The sequence below is a fragment of the Acipenser ruthenus genome, chromosome 9 (assembly GCF_902713425.1).
Source record: "Acipenser ruthenus chromosome 9, fAciRut3.2 maternal haplotype, whole genome shotgun sequence".
In the NCBI taxonomy this organism is placed as follows: Eukaryota; Metazoa; Chordata; class Actinopteri; order Acipenseriformes; family Acipenseridae; genus Acipenser; species Acipenser ruthenus.
Window position 1 is genome coordinate 8756495 of NC_081197.1, and position 20181 is coordinate 8776675.

Genomic DNA, 20181 nt, shown 5'->3' on the forward strand with positions numbered 1-20181 from the left:
ACAAACACACATTTCATCACTGTCTTATGCAATTACCTGAATCCACATCTTAATTACCTCCAGGCAGACTGGTATTATTGTCTCATTTCCAGTGCAACCAGCATAGGAGAGGTAGACTGGTATTATTGTCTCATTTCCAGTGCAACCAGCACAGGAGAATTGCATTGATAAAACCTCCTTGCTTAAAACAGAACCCCATTCACTTTTAAGGACTTTAAATAATTGTTGGCATGTCTTCAATCATTTATATCAATATAGCCTTCATTAGCAGAGGTATCTTAACTGTAAAAAAATACTTAATTCACTGAAATAGACAAACTCACTAAATATGTTAGCAGTGGTGCTGAAAACATATATATCACTATGATCAACAATGCAAGTACACTGCTCCGGACAGTTACAGGATTCTCTGTATGTATATTAAGTGTTGTAAATTCCAGAAAGGGATGTTAAGCATGCTTTCAATACAGTATTTGGGAATTTATATCAGTTAATATACACATCTCTGAATATCCCTTAAAAGTTTTATTATATTAGCCCCCCCACCCACCAAAAAAAAAAAACTGTAATGTAGCAGACAAGTTAAAGGAAGTAATACATAATTAATCATTCTTCTTAAACTTTACAACAGCAGTTAGATTTGCTGCATTAAAATTAAAACAGTCAATTTATTTTAAGGTCTCTTTATTTTAAAGTATAATAGTATTTACATGAAAAAGGATTGAACAAGCAAACCCTATGTTCTGGTCATTCCGATATTGTAAAAAGTCAATCTGTGATTGCGCTTCTGGAGTTGAACAGTAATTGTCTTTTTAAAAAATGGTCCTGCAAATGTAAATATGAACACTTCCAACAAATCTCATGAACTGTACTTGAAAGACTAAGAACCATAGTTAGCTTCATCAAACGCCTTCCGGGCCCTTTTCAGTTCTTCATTCATTGTTAGCAGATCTTTAACTCTGGCAAACTTTCGGGGATCTTTCCTGATCAGAAAAACAATGTCTTCAACTTGAACACGGCCCTGGCGTCCAATTGACATAGCTTTGTGTGTCTGTTGGGGGAAAAGAAAAAAAAAAGAAAACTGAATTACTCATACAATCTACTGCATTTCATTTATGTTTCAATATATGTATGGCTTATACATTCGACACGTTTAACTAATGTGAAAAACAGACAGAGCAACACTGCCCCCAAAATCCATCCTTGTACTGCCTTCAGCAGGTACTTAATTTACTATTAACGGATTGTTTTCATATTACAGCAAAAAAGGTTTCTAAAATGGCGACAGAAACACATACAAAAAAAACCACATACCTTCAGTCTGTGTATTGAAGATGGGCAATATGACAAATGCTTTGAATAATTTAAGATGCCTCAAAACGACTTTGAAGAATCCTACCTTTCTATTCAACTGTCATTTTAATAACGACAGTCAGCAACACTGTTCACACTCCTCATCCACACCTACCATTTCTGTAATGAATTCTATAACAAGGTCCTCCAAAATATCCACGGATTCCGTGTAAGGATTCTGATCATCTCCAAACCCGTACATCATGCATCGCACTGTGAAAAAACGAGAATGCAAACACCCAATTAGAAGGATTTATTTTATGTTATTCCACACACCTCGACACACAGTAGTGGTTAAATCTAAACATGTTTTATGAATGACAACGCAGCTCAGCATCAGATACATCCATATTGTACAGAATTACATCATTCTCTCGAAGGCGGAAAATAATTTCAACACAGGCCGATTCCTTGTGTTCTTTTTTCGTTTCCAGAGAAGTTGTTTTACTCCTCACACGAAGCACTCACGTTCTTTTGAGAACAGTCGTTTTCTTTTTCCTTGGCCTCCTTCTGCTCCGCTACCTGCCTCCTCGATATCTTCTTCAAACTGGAATTAAAGGAAATAAGTAAAAAAAATTCACTAGATAATGAAGCGGGCATTTTAAACTTGATCTAGAAAAAAAAACACACATAAGATTATACTCAACGATCTGTATCACGTTTTGTCATAAAGGAGTTTGAAACTACTGTGACATTTATATAGATATGCATATCCACCATTGAACTGAAGCACTGAACAAGGTTTTGCTCTTCTGCTAAATATGCATTTTGGTGACTTGAATGTATATCCTATTAAATGGGGTCACACAAATTGCTGTGTTTCTGGTAGATGTTTATCCTAATTCCACTCTTCATACATTCTTAAAAGCATAACATTAAGGGTGTTAACCAAAGCTGCAAAAATATATCTGTTTCTTACGCCTTGACTTGCACTGTTGAAACCCATTCATCCTGGCTTGATACGCAAACGACTGTACATATAGTTCCCTATCACCAAGCACTTTGTGTTAAAAGTATCAGACTCCAGGTATATTTATTCCAACGGTTAGCACAGTCATTCATTATATATATAATCTGAACTTTCTTTTTCAGATCTTCCAGCTTAATAATTGTGCTTTTCTTCGTAATAATGAAGTCTGTAAACAATAACATAAGCGTTGCTTTAAAAGGGAATACGGTTTCCGTATCCTCCACTCGCATACCAGTAAAACAAAAAGACTTAACCACATTTCTAAAGAGTATTTTGTCTTAATGTTCTTAATAATGAACTTACGCCTGGATCGTCATCCTCGTCGGCTATCCTGCTAGATATCGGGGCCGCAATTGTATCGGTTGGTGTGCAGCGATACGCTGCAAAAAAAAATCTAATAAAAAGTGTTTAAAATCCGTTTCTATTTTGAGAAAAGGTAATGCAACTATGTTATGTACAGCTTTAAATCACTGGTTTGTAATATATCTTTATTTAACAGCCTAAATACAAACAAAAAGTATCAAACAGCAGAGTACTGAACCTACTCCTGTTCTTCCAGTACCAAGTATTTTCCTTGCGATTCCTGCGCATGTGCGAGAGAACGGCGTCTCGCGTGATAAAATAGCGGAAGTTTGGATAACAAACCAATTAAGCTCATTATTTGCACCAAAGATAAATATACATTTTTTGCAAAAGGTAAAAGTTCAGTGACGTGTTGAAATGTTTGCTGCAATGGGCTGCGTGCTGTACAGAGTGCATGGGACATTGTTTCCTCCTATTACACAATAACAATATTTAGGGGAGACCGGGGCTAGTTGAGAGAGACACTGGGTAAATTGATTTCCTGTCACATGACTTGTAGTAGGCTAGTCATGTGGTTAACCACCCATCTGTGTGTGGAAGCTGTTTAGGTACTGTTTGTCATTTCAAGTTATCAAACTTGTATGTTTTTCACATTTGAGTAATTTTTGAGGAGTGAGATACAGCACCTACCAAGTGAACTACAGTGGGATTGTCCCAGTTAAAATAAATCGTACTGCATTCATGTTTCTAGAAACGGAAGATGCATGCCAGCATCCTCTGTCAGACGTTGTAGTGATCCTGCCTGATCCCAGAAATGTTGATGGCACAGCTCACTGCTCCAAAAGATACAGTTTTCCTTGTGTTTTGGAGGCTTATAAACGGAACTAATTTGAGACGTATTCACTAAAAAACCTCTGGGATTGTCTCAGTTAAACAGTTCCAAGTAGAGTGGTTATAAGTCAGTAGTTAGAATCTCAAAATAATAGCAGTTTTGTTTCAAGCAGGCTAATGTGATTGACTCCGAGAAGTTTCCCACACAAATGCATTTGCTCTACATTAATATCCTCCTCAGCAATCCTTTTCTGTGGGATAATTATGTATCAATCCTAAATTTCTAGGTGATGCAAAACTTTGTCCGCAGGTGTAGAACAAACAAGTATGATTACGTAAAGGTAATATTTAGTAAGTTCATTTTCCCCTTTCAACTGGTATAGTATTGCAATAGGCTTAAAGCGTCATCATGAACTACAAGAAGAAATGTATTTTTTTAACATAATGCTTTACACCAATTCTATTTATTTTCTAGTAGGTTTGTATTTTGTCCTAGATTAGAAAATGGGTGCGTTCTGATCTAATCAGCAGAACCTTTAACATGTGACTGATGAGACTGCTGCAGTCACGTGACAGCTCACTGCCACAAATACTGAAGTTACAGTGTAAGAAGCATTGTGCGACTGTTTCTGCTTTCTGCAACAAGTCTACGTTTCAGTGATCAAGATGCCGATGATGTGTGGAGGAACCAGTGAATCTAAACCAGCCACCGATGAAGTGCAGCAGATATGTAACGAGGTAAGCAAATGTACAGCACGATCTAGTGAAGAACTCTATATTTTTTTCATTCGACATTATTTGGAAAGTCACGAGGGTGTTTTTGAGGGAGGTTCAACAAAATGGTCTGGTGCAGAACACTTTTCACATGTTTATGATGGTCCGAGACGGGGTTTGTTCCAGAATCCCTTAAAGCTTTGTTATTTGTTATACATTCTACCATAACGTATTAGAGAGAGAGAGAGAGAGAGAGAGAGAGAGAGAGAGAGAGAAAGAGAAACTGTTGGCAGATGTATCAGAATAGTGTTGCTCGAGTGTGTATGTTTAGCTGTGCCTGTATTTTAATAAGATTTTCAGATTCTCTCTGAATTTAGGACGCTCTCTGTCTGTTTGTCAGTATAAATGTTTTACAGTAGTGCAGTCACCCATAACAACTACAAAAAAAAAAAAAAACCTCAATGGTAGAATATTTTGTAAAACTTGGCAAAATTATTTGACAAACTTCCAGTCGAAAAGTATTTCTAATTTATTCAATTCTTTCCGGTTCACGGGTGATTGAATCATAAGGATCACATGACCGTGTTTAGGTTTTATTAATCACAAGAGAGGCGTGTATGAGTCATTATCACAGCGTTGTTGATGACACAAAAAACGGTTGCTTCTGTAGTTTTCATTTTCCATTATTTAAAGCTTCAACTTGTGCAATGCAAATGTATTACTGGATTTAATAATTGGGTGTGGCAGCTTTGAGGTTTTAGAATAGTTTGTCAGATCTTAAATGCTCGGTTTTAAATGTAGGGCTTTTTATCCGGAGTAGATATAGGAAGAATATTCATAAAGTATTATTATTATTATTATTATTATTATTATTATTTATTTCTTAGCAGACGCCCTTATCCAGGGCGACATACAGTCGTAAACAAAAATAAATTTCAAAAAGCACAAAATTAGCATGGAAGTAAATGCACCAGGCTTTGTGAATACAGTGCAAAAGGCATATTTTGGACTATGATTAAACACATTTTATATATGTTTTTGTTGGTACCTACGTCCATGTGTATATTGTGTGTTTTGCATATTGAGAGCTGCTTATCCAATTGTGCTGAAATTTAATTTGGTGCTTTAAAGGTTTCTTTGTAGTTTTTCAACCTCTGTGTGTCATGGTGGGCACATTGTGGTTCACTTGTCCAGTAGGTACTGCATTTGTATTTTTCCATGACGTTACAGCCGTTCCTTTTTGTGTGTGTGTGTGTGTGTTCAGGTAAAGCCTAAGGCAGAAGAACATGCTGCCAAGTCTTTTGATGTATTCACTGCCAAGGAGTTCAAGACTCAGGTAGTGGCAGGTACAAACTACTTCATAAAGGTAAAACGAAACCTGTTATTCTCACCTATTACCTTAAAGGGGCCATTTTCAGATTCTTACCCTTTGCCAGCACAATAACTTTATCAAGTCCCTTTTCATTCACTTCCTGAGTAGAAATACCTGAAGCCTCGTCTGGGGCTGCTTGTGCTGAAAGTGGTAATTGCTCTGTGGACTAGCAACTTTCCTGTCAGTTTGCTTTAGGTTTTCCAGACTATATAGAACACCTTAAAGTCAATGCAAAAAGTCATTTTTCTAATTCAGCATTTGAGAGTAGATAATTACTACTTTTCCATTGATTAAAAACCTCACCAGAATGTTCCCTTTTGCTTCAACCACTTTGTGCTTGCTGATAATCTCCAAGCTGTTTTTGCTCGCTCCTACCCACCAGTCTCGAATCCCATGTTCATTTGTGGGGTTCACTTTGTTCTATTTGCGTTCCAGGTCCATGTTGGAGCAGATGAGTATTTGCACCTCCGTGTTCACCGGCCTCTTCCTCATGAAAACAAACCACTGAGCTTACACAGTGTGCAGACCTCCAAGACTCAGCATGACGAGATTGCATATTTCTAACTCTAAATCAGGACCAGAGAATGCCTAAGCCGAAGAGATATTGCGGTTGTATACATTGTACCAGTGTAGGGTGTGAGATGGTTAAAGCTTGTCTTCTGAATAAAATCTGTTTTCTGATACATTTGTGTGTGTTTCTTTCCAAGACGGTTTAAATATCGGACATAATCGCATTTATTCTTACTGATTTCCATGGAGATGTAGCAATCCAAAAATAATATACCAATGGATGAAATACAACCATGTACTAATAATTCATGCTATCATTAATTTCTGCAGATCGCACTTTTGTGTCCCTTCACATTTCATTGGCAATCCATTTATATTTCAAAACCACATATCTGGGTCCTGCTTTGATGAGTAAATTCATGGAGCCAGAAATTTATCAACTAATTTAAATAAGATGGCATAAACCAACCTGCAGCCAACATTGTTTTTGAATTTTGATTGTAGGGAAACGTAATAAAAATACCTGGTGATAAAATACCATGTTTAATTTAGCAGATGAGCACCTTTCTGGCTGTATTAACAGTAATGCTTTTTGTTGGGAGTTTTTGATTAAGCTGCAAATCCTTGAACCCTGCCACAAACCTGTTCTGACATGTGTGAAACCAAACTTCTATTTGCGTAAATTCCATCGTTAACGGCTGGTTTCAAGATTCTTGTTAATCAGGCACCACTGAGTTTAAGACTAGCCCTCTACATGTTTAGATATTTTATTTAACATCATGTAATCAAAGAAACTAAAAAATGATATCTCAAAAGTCTACCGGAAGCCATAATAGTAGTACATGTTGGATATTGAAACGTCATTTTTTTCCATAGAATAAGTTGTGTAGGACCTACTTTACCCCTGTGAAGTAACTACAAAACAAAGGATGCCAAATAGCAGTTCAGGTTAAACGTTGTTTTGTTTATTCCCGAAATAAATAGTACATAAAGTTGACAACGCATTTTATTTCTTTTTCTTCATTCCTTGCCATTGCCGTTTCTTCACAGTGAACAGTGGCCATCGACATGTTTTCATAAAATAATAACATGAGGTTTACTTTTTTTTTGTAGCTGAACGAGAAAATTAAAACTGAAGTTTAACTTTAAACACTTCAAATAAAACAAACGTGGAAATGGCGTCGTAAAGTGAAGGGGAAAGAAACTCGCAGTTTTGGTTCTTGTTTATTACATTCCACGTAACAGAAAGTCTATATAAAAATCACTACACAACTTTTTCAGGAAGTTGCATACTGTTTAAGCGAGGCATTTCACAATGATGTGCTTGCCTTTTTTTCTGTCCGATGAGACTGTTCCAGATAGCTTTCCAGTGAGGTCACTTTTTGCTGTCTAAAACTTTTAACTAGAGGCTCAAGAGCTACTATGTTGATTTTGTTTATATATATATAAAGCTCGCATATAACATGGAACGCTTTTTCATTTGCCATTTTTGGCAAACTGTTGCGCAAATTCTGGCGAGAAGGTAATTAAGTGAAAGATATTTTTGCCATTTCTAGCAAATACATCATCTGATTTTTGTATCCAAATACATGTCAAAAAATATTCAGATATTTGTCCGAGCACTAATAAACATACAACATTTCTACCGTGAGAATGCAGGAAAATAACATACAAGTTTTTGTTGTTGTTTTATTACATTTATTTGAAGAATTTCAAAAAATAACATAATACGAGTTCATTTAGGCAAGTTATTTTTTTTTTGTACCTTTTTTTTATTTAAGCATTACATTTAAAAGCAGCACTGGAACAGCACTCTAATTTAACCGAGTAAATTCAAAATATATATATATTAAAGTGCATATAATAAATACCCATCCTCATTGTTAGATCTTGATCATACAATCAAGAGCAATCCATTCACATGTCACCATACATACATGGTACATAGAATATACTGCTCACTGCATCCACATTTCTGTCCATCTCTGTAGTAGATCCCCAGCACTGATGGTAATCATTTCAAGGACTGAATGTTTTTATATGTTGAAGTAATGTTCTGCATTTACTGCAAAACAGGTCTGACACGTAAGCTGTGGTACAAGCTTTGCTACAGTATCTGGAAAAGGCAAAAACAGAGTATTGGTGTTTTCTGAGACAAACAAGTGTACAATGTTATGCAAATGCAAGTATTGTTTGGGTGTATTATTACAGCATAAGTTAACCTGGGCAAAACAGAGGAAAAGCACTGACGACACAAACAAGACAATACATCAGCTTTAACAGTGGTGCCTGCTGGATTTATCTGCATCCCTGCTGGACTTTCTGCAATACTACACATGGTGGATAGATGCAAGAATCTCCATTATAACACTATGCTTTCATGTTTACATGGACTCAGGAGATCTTAGCATGGAGAACTGTAGGAACTGTACACCAGAGACTAAATCGCAGAGATTGAGAGGAAGTTGGAAATGTCCTGCATTTATGCTTGCTTACTCTTCTGCACAGGAAACAGGCAGGGAATGGCCGCAGATACTGGCATCTGCCTGCTGCTCTGGTCTCAATGCCAGCTGGTTATCCTCTTAGTAGTAATATGGTGTCTAGTGTACAGCACCCTAAGCCAAAATGAATCAAATACGATGATTTGGCCACCCTTCTTGTTTATAGATATAGAATTGTATTTCTGAAAAAAAAAGTAAAACAAAAAAAAAAGAAATTAACTAACGTGTTTTTTTGTTTTTTTTTTACTGGGCTTTATCAATGGCAGCAGCCTCTCTCTCTTTTCGAGACTCTTCTCTATAGCGTGCTTTCTTCTCCATGTTCTGGGCTGTCAGATTTTCATGCCGACCAGCTGCCTGCAATGACAAGATGCAGATTATTTTTTTATTAGACAAACCAATCTTCTCTCCTGCAAGTCACAAACGTCATACTTCTTTTGGTCCTGTTACCAGCTGATCAGCGAGTAGTCTGTGCACTTATTTTACTTGTATTCCTGTTCAACTCAACCTTGTAGTATGTAAACTGACTGAAAGTCATGTGTGGACTGGACACTGTAGAAGATATTATTATTTTCTAGTAGATCACTTACCCATACTGGCATTTTCCAACAGGCAAGTACTCAACTTACTTAAAAGATGAAATTACAGTCATGGATTATGATGAACACTGAGGTACATCTAGCAATTGATGTCATGATATAGGGAACTCACTTCTTTTCCCAGAACGACCATTCCAATGCAGGCTACAATTGACAGGATGATCATTCCGTAGCAGGCCTTCACTCTAACCTTATTCCTAGCTGCATCAATCATTTCAAATCTAAAAAACAGATGATAAAAAAAAATTATATTGAGCTTTACACAAACTGCAACAGCCAAATGTTATGCAAGATATTTCTGCCGACCTTGAGATTCCATTTGTTCAATGAACTTGCTACTATAAAATACTACTCCCAAGATGAATGAATTAAGACAATAGCAAATTGCACTGCATTTAAAGTAAGATGTACTGCACTGAAATCATGAATGCAATAATAACCTGCATTTATTCCAGCCTTTGAAAGTTGTGCATTGTTACACCGCTGTAATAAACGTTACTTACGAAACCTGCTCTGGTATATCTTCTTTTCTCTTGAAGCGGCCTGTCCAAATGAGGAGCTTCTTATCAAAATCTGAAGGTCTGTATCCAGGAACCTTAAAGCTAGAACGAGCTTCAGGAAACAAAACACAGGAGATATCTATTATCTGTCTGTTCTCATGCAGCAAGTGGAAAACAGCAAGTGCAGAAACATACTGCAAACATGAAAAAGTCCCCTTTGGGCATGCTTCTCACAAAGCCTCTAAATTCACCAATCTTATTAAGCTGGTGTGCCAGGAAGTTTAGACTTGACCACATTTCCACACACTGCACACGTCTGAACCATACTCAGAAAAGATGCACATGCAAACAATTAACATTTAAAGAAAGCTATCCGAGTGTTGTCATCCTCCATAGCTGTGGAACACTGTTCTTTGTGAAAACAACAAGTTGACAGAAAAAAAGGAATTTCTCACCAATCAGACATTTGGATAATAAGCCATACACAATAGATCTTAATACCACCAACCTACAATATATTACACTGCATTTCAATTGTCTTTTGGTGTCGTAGTTAGCCTGCTGAAAGTGGATTAAACCACAGGCTCTTTTTTGATATCTGTGTGGGAGATGTGTGCAATTCAAAAAACAAATAAAAAATCAATAATGATTCACTTTAACATACAGGTTTCCATTTCAAAGGTCTTGATTTTTAGCATGCTGACCAAGCTACACTCTGACCATTAAAAGCGATGTCCATGCAGAACCACTATGGGAAACCCTACAACTGCTCTTGTGCAGAGGGGTGGAGTTTATACTGATGTCAATCAGTCGGTATGCAAAAGCCCTGAATCTATCCTCAAAATACTACAAAATATTTAAAAAAATAGAAACTACCTAAAATGTGTTTATTTGTTTAAGCCAAGCATAAAAGAGGAATGTGTTGTTTTTTGCTTAAGTCCTTGTCTGTTTTTATCCCATATAAGCGCTCACTCTTCTTGGGAGTTTTACACCAATTCTTAATTCCAGCGATCCTCAACTGGATTTCTCAACAGGCTGCTTCAGGAATTACATAACAAGCAGTGGCCCAGAAGGATACAATATCATGTTAGATTGGTATTGCATACAAATCTGTTACTGCAGATCTCTTAATTGTGGTTCATTAATAGACCCACTCTATTGCAGAATGATGCCATTTTACCCAAATAACATATAAAGTTATGGGGTTGCAATTTAACATGGATTTATGGAATCCCAGTTATGATGCTGATCATACACAAGCATAACAATAAGGACAATGACCACTTTCTCTTTTTTTTTTTTTTAAGTTTCTCTCATTGCATAATAACATTCATCCTCCTTTTTGTTTTGCTGTTGACAATTTGTTTTCTCAATCTCATTATCCTGTGCTGCCAGTTCAACTCTTGTATTTCCCCTGACCCCACATAGTTTTATATGGGCATCAGGTGGGGTCCTATTAATTGTTAGGCAAGATGCAACGTGTTGAAACACTTACTTTATACCTTTTCAAAGTAAAAAATAAAAGTCCGGAAAACCAGAACAACATCAGCACAACATCCTGTTAGGCTAATGAGATTTTGAAAACCTGTTCATGAACACATGCATGCTGTATGTACTTGCTGCAACCCCTCCAGTCCCTTGCACTGCCTGTGGCTGGGATCCTGTTTCAGCGCTTGCAGGCTTGCTGCAGAACCTCCTCTGGGCACTCTGTGCCACTGCACTGTCAGTCTTAATTCCTGCGGGGCGTCTTAGAAATTGTCCTGTAAAACAAACACACCTATTTGAGTGTTAACCCTATATAGGCCTATTCAAGTGTTGCTTTTTAATACCAGGTACGCTCTGCTCCGATGGTATTAAAAAAATTAAAATAAAACTAGCCGTTTTTTCCTTCACTGTGTTGTCGATTGCAGATGAAAAGATGTAATGTACATTCAGAAAGGAATACTATTTAATCTTCCTTATTGTAATTGCATAGCTTGACCCAAGAAAAAAATTCCCCAGCTATGATCAGCAAAGAAAAAAGCAGACAAAGTGTTCAGAGAAGTTATCTAATTCAATTCGAAGACGCTTTCTCATTATTATTGATTGGTATTGAAAAAATGCATACATTGAAAATAAAGTAAAAGTTAGGAAATATCATATTGCAATTAACAGGTTTTTAACAGGTTCCTAGGTCGTATACAGTGTAGTCCCCTAACCTGGCATATGATTCGTAGCAAATTTTATACGGGGCTTGTTTGTATCTGAATATCTCATAGGGAGATCAAAGCAACCCAGAAACACACGAGTCTCAACGGGGCTGACTGACCACCCTGTAGTGAATGAACTATCCTTAAGAGTGCAGAAAATATAAACCGTGTTCACAGCACTGTATTATTGGGGCATAACCATTTTATTTGTTTATCCAAGGCGACTTACCGAAACTAGGGTGTGTGAACTACGCATCAGCTGCTGAGTCACTTACAACGACATCTCACCCTAAACTTTGGAGCACAAGGAGGTTAAGTGACTTGCTCAGGGTCACACAATGAGTCAGTGGGATTTGAACCGGGGACCTCCTCGTTACAAGCCCTTTTCTTTAACCACCGGATTATATTAGTTGGGCTCTTTTTTTCAGTTTTTATTTTTGGTCACGTGATGTCACTTTAACGTTATATTGAGCCGACTGTTTTTTAACTAAACTCTTGGGAAAGCGTTAATTGTGAAATCACTTGTTTTTTCTCCTGTTTCAATTATAATGTAAAAAAAAAAAAACAGGCAGCTCCTTATCTTTATCCTTTCTAAACAGGGTAGTAAGGTAAAGTTCAAAACTATGATTAAATCATAATAGATACTAAAACAAAAGTCAATTATATTAATTAATGTAACGGTATGTTATATTAAAAGGTGTTATTAAAACGATGTGATTTATGTCAAACTTAAGTGAAATATTTTTTCACGTAAAATGTAGATTTTAATAGAGATTCTGACAACAATTAACACAGTTTGAAACAGTTTGCTATATTTTACATTTTACATATGGTAACCAATTTAAAACAAAACCGCGAGACACAACGATTAAAGTTAATATAGAAAAAAACCCTCATGCCAGGAAATCGCGCATGCGCAGTAAACGCAATATCTATTTTTTTTTTCCCCGGAACAGCGGATTTAAAATGACTCATTGCAAAAAAATGTTATAACCTTGTTGCAAATAATAGTTACCACTTAATTACGTTTTAATGAAATCCATTTAACTTCACTCTCTGTGTTCGGTTTGTATTAAAAACAAGGAGCTGCCATTATTATACATTCACTATCATGAAACAGAATAAGTCAATCAAGTTACGGGCGACAAAACTGAAACTTGTTTCACAATCAAACACTTTTCCAATTGAACAGTGTCTGCTCAAGAATAGGGACATAGTGATAAAAAAAACTAACTAATTATTAGTAAACAGTTAACACTTGTACTCTTATTAAATTAAACTTGGAAACGAGAAATAAAAGTGCGTAGATTATTACTACACGACGAGTAGTGTACTGTACTTACCAGCAAAACTCCGGAAAAGACTAAGACTGCGAACTCCGTTAATCTGATTAAAAAACATGTTGGCAGCTATATTTTAAAATACTCTTAAACGGTCCAATAATCACGGATCCTTGTTGTGAATGATTCTGGTTTCAAAATCGGAGACGGGTGTGAACCGTGACCCTGCGATAAGGGAAATGGAAAGCAGTGACTAAGAAGTGCCTGAGTGAGAGTCCCCATAAAAAATACCTCATGGGTGTCACAGGTAGATATAGTACCAGATTTTACCAGGCATAGAGCGCCCTATTAAGTGTGTAATTAGTGGAGCTCAAAGAGGAAAGAGATTCAGTCCTGCCAAGAAAGACAGAACCTACTAGCTGCTTTAACCTTCAGAGACTTTAAAAAAAAAAATTGAGAGCATTATTATTATTATTATTATTATTATTATTATTATTATTATTATTATTATTATTATTATTATTATTATTATTATTAATGTTTGTGTTATGGGATTCTAAAACGTTTACCTAGGCTTTTCCTTTGCTAGCCCTACACTACTGTACTGAGTTGTAAGGACCCTGGTTCATTTAATATGGCGGCGCCCAGTACGAGTTTTAACTGTGAGGACTTCTCGGAGTTTCAGGTAAAAAATACACAATTATTAGTGAAAACCACGGCGCTGAAAACAGCGCACAGTCTTCTTATAATTACATGTTGCTAACGTGATGCGCAATATTCTGAATAATTCATTTGATTACATTATGTTACTGAACTTGTAATTCCATTGACCCTTTCTGCAAAGTTAAACTACCTGTTTAGTTAACGGGTCTGCGTGATCACACGTGTAGCTACGTGTTGTTTTGTAACTATTACGTGAAATTGAATGTTAAAATGTATCTCGCATTACATAATTACGCTTGCATAACAACAAATCCATGCAGCATTTTTATTTTTGAGTTGAAACTTTTGATACGTAACTTTTAAATTTGAATTGCAAAATTGAATAAACCATACCTACAGTACATGTAGCGTTCACCTGTCACAAGTTTCCCTGGATCGATGTCTTCCAGGGACACCACAACTTGATCCTGGTTTTTAATCTTATCCCGTTTTTAATGTTATGCTTCCATAGCCTGTAGATTATAATACAGCAACACCGCAATGCCATCATTGTGCTCAAGTTATAGAAATCAAATAAGAAAGAGCAATAGACGCAAAATATGAATTGGTTGTCAATAGTAATATTATCACTGCAACATATTGACTGCCTATAGGATTTCTAGAGTTTAAACTTTAAACCGCCATTCAGTTGAGATGTCTCGATTTTTTGTACCTCAGGGGTGGCAATCTTACCAAGTGCTACAGTAGTTTGTATGTGTTCACACGACAGCAGACTGCAAAATCTACTCCAGTAATCCAGAGCAAGCAGACTTTGACACGCCAGAAAATAATACTGTGATATATCACATCTTGCAGTACATGACATGACACTATGCCCTTTGATCATTTGCAGTTTGCCACCCCCTTAAAAAAACAATGCAGCTGTTTTAGAACATAAATTATGAATGAAAATATGTTCTAGGTTGCGTACTTGCCTCAAAATATGTGACATCTGGTCAAGGAAATTAGTCGTGCACTTTCGTATATTGGTTTCTAAGTTCTGCCTGAATAGACTGTTTTAACTTTATCTTATGATTTTTGATTCAGGAAACACTCAGGCTGATGCGAACCATAGATGACCGAATAATCCATAAATTAAACACCACACTTCCCACCGTTTCATTTGAAGGGAAGGTTGATGCTACTGAAACATGTAAACAACTTCATGACTCTGTAAGTATGTGAACTGCATGATTCTCAAATCGCTAAACAATTAATATTTTGGATAATCACTGTAGTTCAAAACTTACTTCAATTGCATTTGTCAAAGCAACTAAGTACTTGTCACAAATTGATGTTAAACCAAGCAATGCAGCATGTGCTATATTGCCTTTACTGTCCCTTTAGTAAATACCTCTTCATTCAGAATATTAAGTTAGTGCTTTATAAACTGCTAGAAATGTATGCTAATTTAAAATGCATATTGAAGCAAACGTTTTTGGGGCTTTTCGTACCTGTATCTACAGTATTTACTAGGTCTATGTTCCAATGTTTTCTAATTCTCCCCTGCTTCGCCCCCAAATGTTGTAAGTGTACTTTGTTTTAGATTTGAATAAACACATGCAACTAGTGATCAAGAGTCTTAAAGGGAAAGTCAGATCTGCATTTTCTGCAGGTGTCATATGTTGTTGCCTGGTGGAGCTAGCACGCACATATATTCTGTCAAAAGGGAAGATATTAGTGCAAGTAACACTTAAAAATATCATGTTTACTGTCCTTAAAACGGAGTGATCATCCATAATGATCACTCAGTTATCATCCATAATGCAAGGTATACTTGCACTGAACTGCTCCATACTTTGCTGTATTCTACTTGTTGGAAAACATGGATCGAGAATTGATTAGCAGTTTGCTACGCATGTGGACTGGCAGAGCTATACTGGTGTTCTTTTCTGAAAAGAAACTAATATTGCAGATAGCAGACTGTTTGGTTCAAATTGCATGTACTGCTAACAATTGATAAGAGACCTTGTTTCTACAAGCTTCTTCTCCAACATTGACTGCAAGCTAACAAGATAACAGTGCTATGGACCAGGAGGGGCCAGGCTCTAAGACTTTTAGGAATACAAAGCATAAAGGGGCTAAAAGGCTCCCAGGGACTGCCGTTGGACCCAAAGGTTCACAGGGAGAGTAAGAGATAATACTACTGGACTCAAAGGGTCTAAGGCAAAACGGAGAGAAGATGACAAAAACCAGATGTATGGACCTTTTTGGGGCACCAGGGGCTTGAGGAATGCACTGAGTTCAGAGGTCGTCACACTGGACTACACACACACACACACACACACACACACACAAAATGAAATATATGTTAACAGGATAATGAGTTGTACCTTTTCTATTGGTTAAGTGGAGGAGGAGAGAGACACCTATGCAGAAGGGTATTTAATGTCATGCAACAATTGTAAGAACGAGTATTCTGTGTCCTGTACCTGGGACCAGACTCCCTGCATATTTCAATAAACCTAACAACTGACTGAAGAAAAGGACTCTGTGCAGTTTCTTGAATCTACTTACTCACCATCCTCTTTTTTAAGTTACATCACTACTACTGCTCTTAATTATAACCATTTCCTGTATCTTGTACTTGATTTTACTCTTATAGGTATCCTTATTCATGCTCTTATTTGAAATCATTCTTAATCCATTTATCATACTTACTACGTGCTCTTAATGGAATTTACTCTGACAAAGCAAATATTTTTACTATAAGTTTACTGCTCTTAGTTGAATTTGCTCTTAAATGTAATTATTTACTGCATTCTTTATTTTGCTCTTATTTGAATTTGAATTTATTTTCTACTGATTTTACTGTACTTTAAAACGGGTCTTATCTGTAATGTGATATTCTATAATGTGATGTTTTGTAATGTGGTACTTTGAATTGTGATATTTTGTAGCAACTGTAAGTCGCCCTGGATAAGGGTGTCTGCTCATAAATAAATAATATTGTAGTAAAACCAGATTTAATAAGGAATATTTTCCATACTTTGTTAGATTCCAGTTTCACTGTATAAATGACAGTAAAATGACTAATGATTTTTTTCTTTGTAGTTAATGGAGGCTCACAGCAGTCGAGATAAAGCCATTAAAACTTGTATAGCCCAGACGTCTTGTGTAGTAAGCCAACTGCGAGGGGAAAGGGAGAAGGACGCTGACAATTTAACACTAATAAAGCAACTCAGGAAAGAGCAAACCAAGGTAATCTGTGATTTAACCACCGAAACCACAACATGTTTGACCACGTTCTTGCTCTTAAGTTATATAATAGTGCACGTCGTGAAATGCAAATGTTCAAATTTTGTTTTTATCTTATCAGGTAAAGCTTCTGCAGTCAGAACTGAATGTTGAAGAGGTGGTCAATGATAGAAGTATAAAGGTAAGAGAACACAGAAATGCCACAAAACTAAAATTAAACGACTTATAAACGAGCCTTTAAAGAAAGCATATTTTTATTATTTTGATTTTAGATAAATACCATATGCATGTTTAGTAAATCTGACCTGAAATGTGAAATAGTTTTAAAATGAGTTTTTGTATTTTTTTTTTATATAGGTGTTTAAAGAGCGCTGCCGGGTTCACTATAAACCCCCAAAGAGCCAGTGACCGAAGGGTTAAAGAGGCTGTAGCCGATTGTACCAGCAAATGAAATAACGTGGAATCAAGTTATTGCGCAGTGGACCATGGTCATCTAATAGACAGTATTCATCTCCTCAAGATAAATTATTTTACCACCAGAAGTCAAATTCAGATTTTATAACAATGAAATAAGTTTTGAACAGCAACTTTGTTATTCCATTCTGTGTCCATGTGAAAGTATTGGCAGATGGTTTTCAATGAGGAAATGTACCTTTGGGCATCTTCTCAAGCCCTCTTTTTAATAAAATAGATCAACAAAATCAGGCACATCCTGTTTGCTGCTGAGAAGTGAATGCAATTAATGATATGTCTGTAGAGACAGTGTTGTCCATATGGGTTATATGGTGGTTTCCTGGCTTGTTTCTTCAGGGAAGTTGCAAAAATACATTGACCGTGTTCCCTATGAATCATCAGTCATTTTTTAAGTCTTGGATGCAGAAGCATCCATCAACCAAATGAATGAAGCATTCCTTGTGCCACTGCAGAATGAGCTGCTTATCTCTGGGACTATGTGTTTCACAAACTGTAAATAACAAAAGTGTAATGTACTGTACTCCCTAGAGGAATGCATTGGGAGCTCTTGCCATTGACTTTTTAACCCGTAACTCCTAACCACTAAAAAAAGTGGGCATTTGAAAAGGGCTCTGGGTCCACAGGACCCGTGGACAGTAGTTACGGGTTAAAATGGAAATCTGGCATCTGATTGGCTTTGCTCATTTTAACTGTATTTCCAACGTGTCTGAATGGGGGATATGGAATAAACACAGTTGAGTGGTGGCTGTTTTTCATTTTTCGCTTTACATTTTTATAAAATCCTGCAAACTGAAATTAAAACTGATTTCCTTAATATTGTAGTAAACGTTGACCTCTTTTGAAGGAATGCTAATGATCTTCCTTTGAGATGTATATCCTTCCATGATAGGTCAAAACGTGTAGTGCATCCCTATCTCTCTATAACTGCTCACCCAATTGTTAACACTTTATATGCACATTCTTCACAGAAGTAATTGAGGATTTCCAATGCTTTATTTGTTTGTTTGGCCGCTGGTTCCAAGTGCGATCGAATGTTACCAGCCGATTTTCAGTCCACCTGGTTGGCTGACGTTTGAATTGGTTTAAAAACAGACATTTATCATTTGTATTCTTTCGGAAACAATGGAACCTGTTCAATGCGGCTGTGTGACGAAGAGCGAATGAATCCGAATCAACAATCTCCCTCTCAACCGGTGAGGGCACTGTACAACAGGAACTGCGGGCCTCGTCCTGAATGGTTGAGCAGTTCATTCCGAGGGCAGTCGGAAGCCGGCCATTCAAGAAGATACGGTATCTGGAGCCATCGCCCTAGTACGGTGAGCGAAGTTTTGAATTGGAGGAGACGTGATTGAACTTGCTATTGGAGGGGGCGGGGCTTAGGGTACTTTAGGGGGACGAGACGGCGTAATCGGTTCCTTTGTTGTGGTTAATGGGAGGAAACAAGGACGGGAAAAGTGAATGAAACAGTGTTCCACTGATAAAAACGGTTGTGTTTGTCCTCGCCAGACGGATGATACGCGAGCTGCAGCCAGAAGCCAGCCCGGACCTGAACGCACAAAAACACCGCACCTGCACCAGAGCACACAGTCCGGAGACGTGTTGACTGTGTTACGTGTTTTGTGTTTGAATTATTATTTCGGGACTGCAACCCCTTGTTTTTGGCGCTGCCAATACCCTTTGCTGGGTAGAGCCAGCCTTATTATTTAAAAACCCTCGTCAGTGATATTAAGGAACCTGACCTGTGAACTTTGTGGTTGTCCTTTGTCTGGAGCACCTTGAATCACCTGTACACCGGAGCACTACAAACCACTTTGCCACAGGCTGCATTTAAGTTTGTTTCTGAAGGATTGATTAAATAAAACTTGGTATTCGTGCCATTTTTTCCAGATGGTTGTGAAAGAAACGTAGGATGACCTGCGGAGTGAGATGATAACACCTTACCACCACATCCTCCAGTATCCCAAACAAAGTGACCCTGGGTTTAAACATGCGGAGTGTTCTCCGTCTCACCCTTCTCCTCTGAAGTTTTTCCTGCCTGTCCTCAACAAGTGTCACCACAGCAGCCATCCTGAGGCCAATGACAGGTCTCTGAAGGTGTGTGGTTTTATACAGCTCTTAGTTACTCGCTTCTACAATGGTTTGCACCTTGTAAGAAGAGGTGTAAAGTTTTTGGAGGGTCAGCAATTGTTTGCAAGGCAAAATCCTTACATCTTACATCAATGAAGGCAAAGTGCTCATTTGATAGTGGATGCAGAACAGCAGGTGAAAAATGTTCTTTACATACACCACATTTTTACTGGCCGCTAAAGTCCCACTTTAGTTTGCATGAAAACTACAGTAATGCATTTCTAATAATCAAAACTCACATTCAGACATAATTGTTGTTTTTGTTTTCTATGTAATAAGGATTAAACAGCACACAAGACAAATACTTTATTTTTTATTTAGTTAAGGAATTTACAGACAGTGCTTTGAAGGGTTTTTTTCAGCTTTAACACACAAACAAAACAATCCGCTTGCTCTCTGAGAAGTCACAAACATGTAATCGATAATTAATAAAACTTCATTGAGGCCTGATTTGTTCAGCTTTTGCCTCAGTATCTAAGGCTGCTGCTTTTCTGAAACCTCGTAAGCGAGTTAAAGACCTTATTTTACAGCTTTGTAAATCTCACCCATTATGTCAATCCA

The 20181-nt window shown here is 37.1% G+C and overlaps 4 protein-coding genes across 4 annotated transcripts; 2 read left to right on the forward strand and 2 right to left on the reverse strand.

Moving 5' to 3' along the window:
- Nucleotides 1-667: 667 nt before the first annotated feature.
- LOC117406288 (transcription initiation factor TFIID subunit 13) lies at nt 668-2731 on the reverse strand (the record flags this gene model as incomplete). The annotated part of the gene is made up of 4 exons (XM_034923288.2): nt 668-1051; nt 1469-1566; nt 1822-1900; nt 2627-2731. Coding segments are annotated over 4 exons (453 nt in total), but the record flags the coding sequence as incomplete, so codon positions are not given.
- Nucleotides 2732-4031: 1300 nt separating this feature from the next.
- LOC117405261 (cystatin-B-like) lies at nt 4032-6226 on the forward strand. The gene is made up of 3 exons (XM_034008186.3): nt 4032-4195; nt 5436-5537; nt 5979-6226. The coding sequence occupies exons 1-3, from the start codon at nt 4124-4126 to the stop codon at nt 6105-6107; spliced, it is 303 nt and encodes a 100-aa protein (XP_033864077.1). The 5' UTR covers nt 4032-4123; the 3' UTR covers nt 6108-6226.
- A 1415-nt stretch (nt 6227-7641) lies between these two features.
- On the reverse strand, nt 7642-13380 carry LOC117972921 (protein FAM162B-like). The gene is made up of 5 exons (XM_034923375.2): nt 13183-13380; nt 11267-11410; nt 9654-9762; nt 9263-9371; nt 7642-8908 (listed from the first exon to the last, which is right to left on the reverse strand). The coding sequence occupies exons 1-5, from the start codon at nt 13238-13240 to the stop codon at nt 8798-8800; spliced, it is 531 nt and encodes a 176-aa protein (XP_034779266.1). The 5' UTR covers nt 13241-13380; the 3' UTR covers nt 7642-8797.
- A 315-nt stretch (nt 13381-13695) lies between these two features.
- Nucleotides 13696-18329, forward strand: LOC117972954 (protein MIX23-like). Its single transcript, XM_059031068.1, has 5 exons — nt 13696-13804; nt 14869-14994; nt 16876-17022; nt 17141-17200; nt 17377-18329. Exons 1-5 carry the CDS (start codon nt 13754-13756, stop codon nt 17425-17427), a joined length of 435 nt encoding a protein of 144 aa, XP_058887051.1. The 5' UTR covers nt 13696-13753; the 3' UTR covers nt 17428-18329.
- The last annotated feature ends 1852 nt before the right edge of the window (nt 18330-20181 follow it).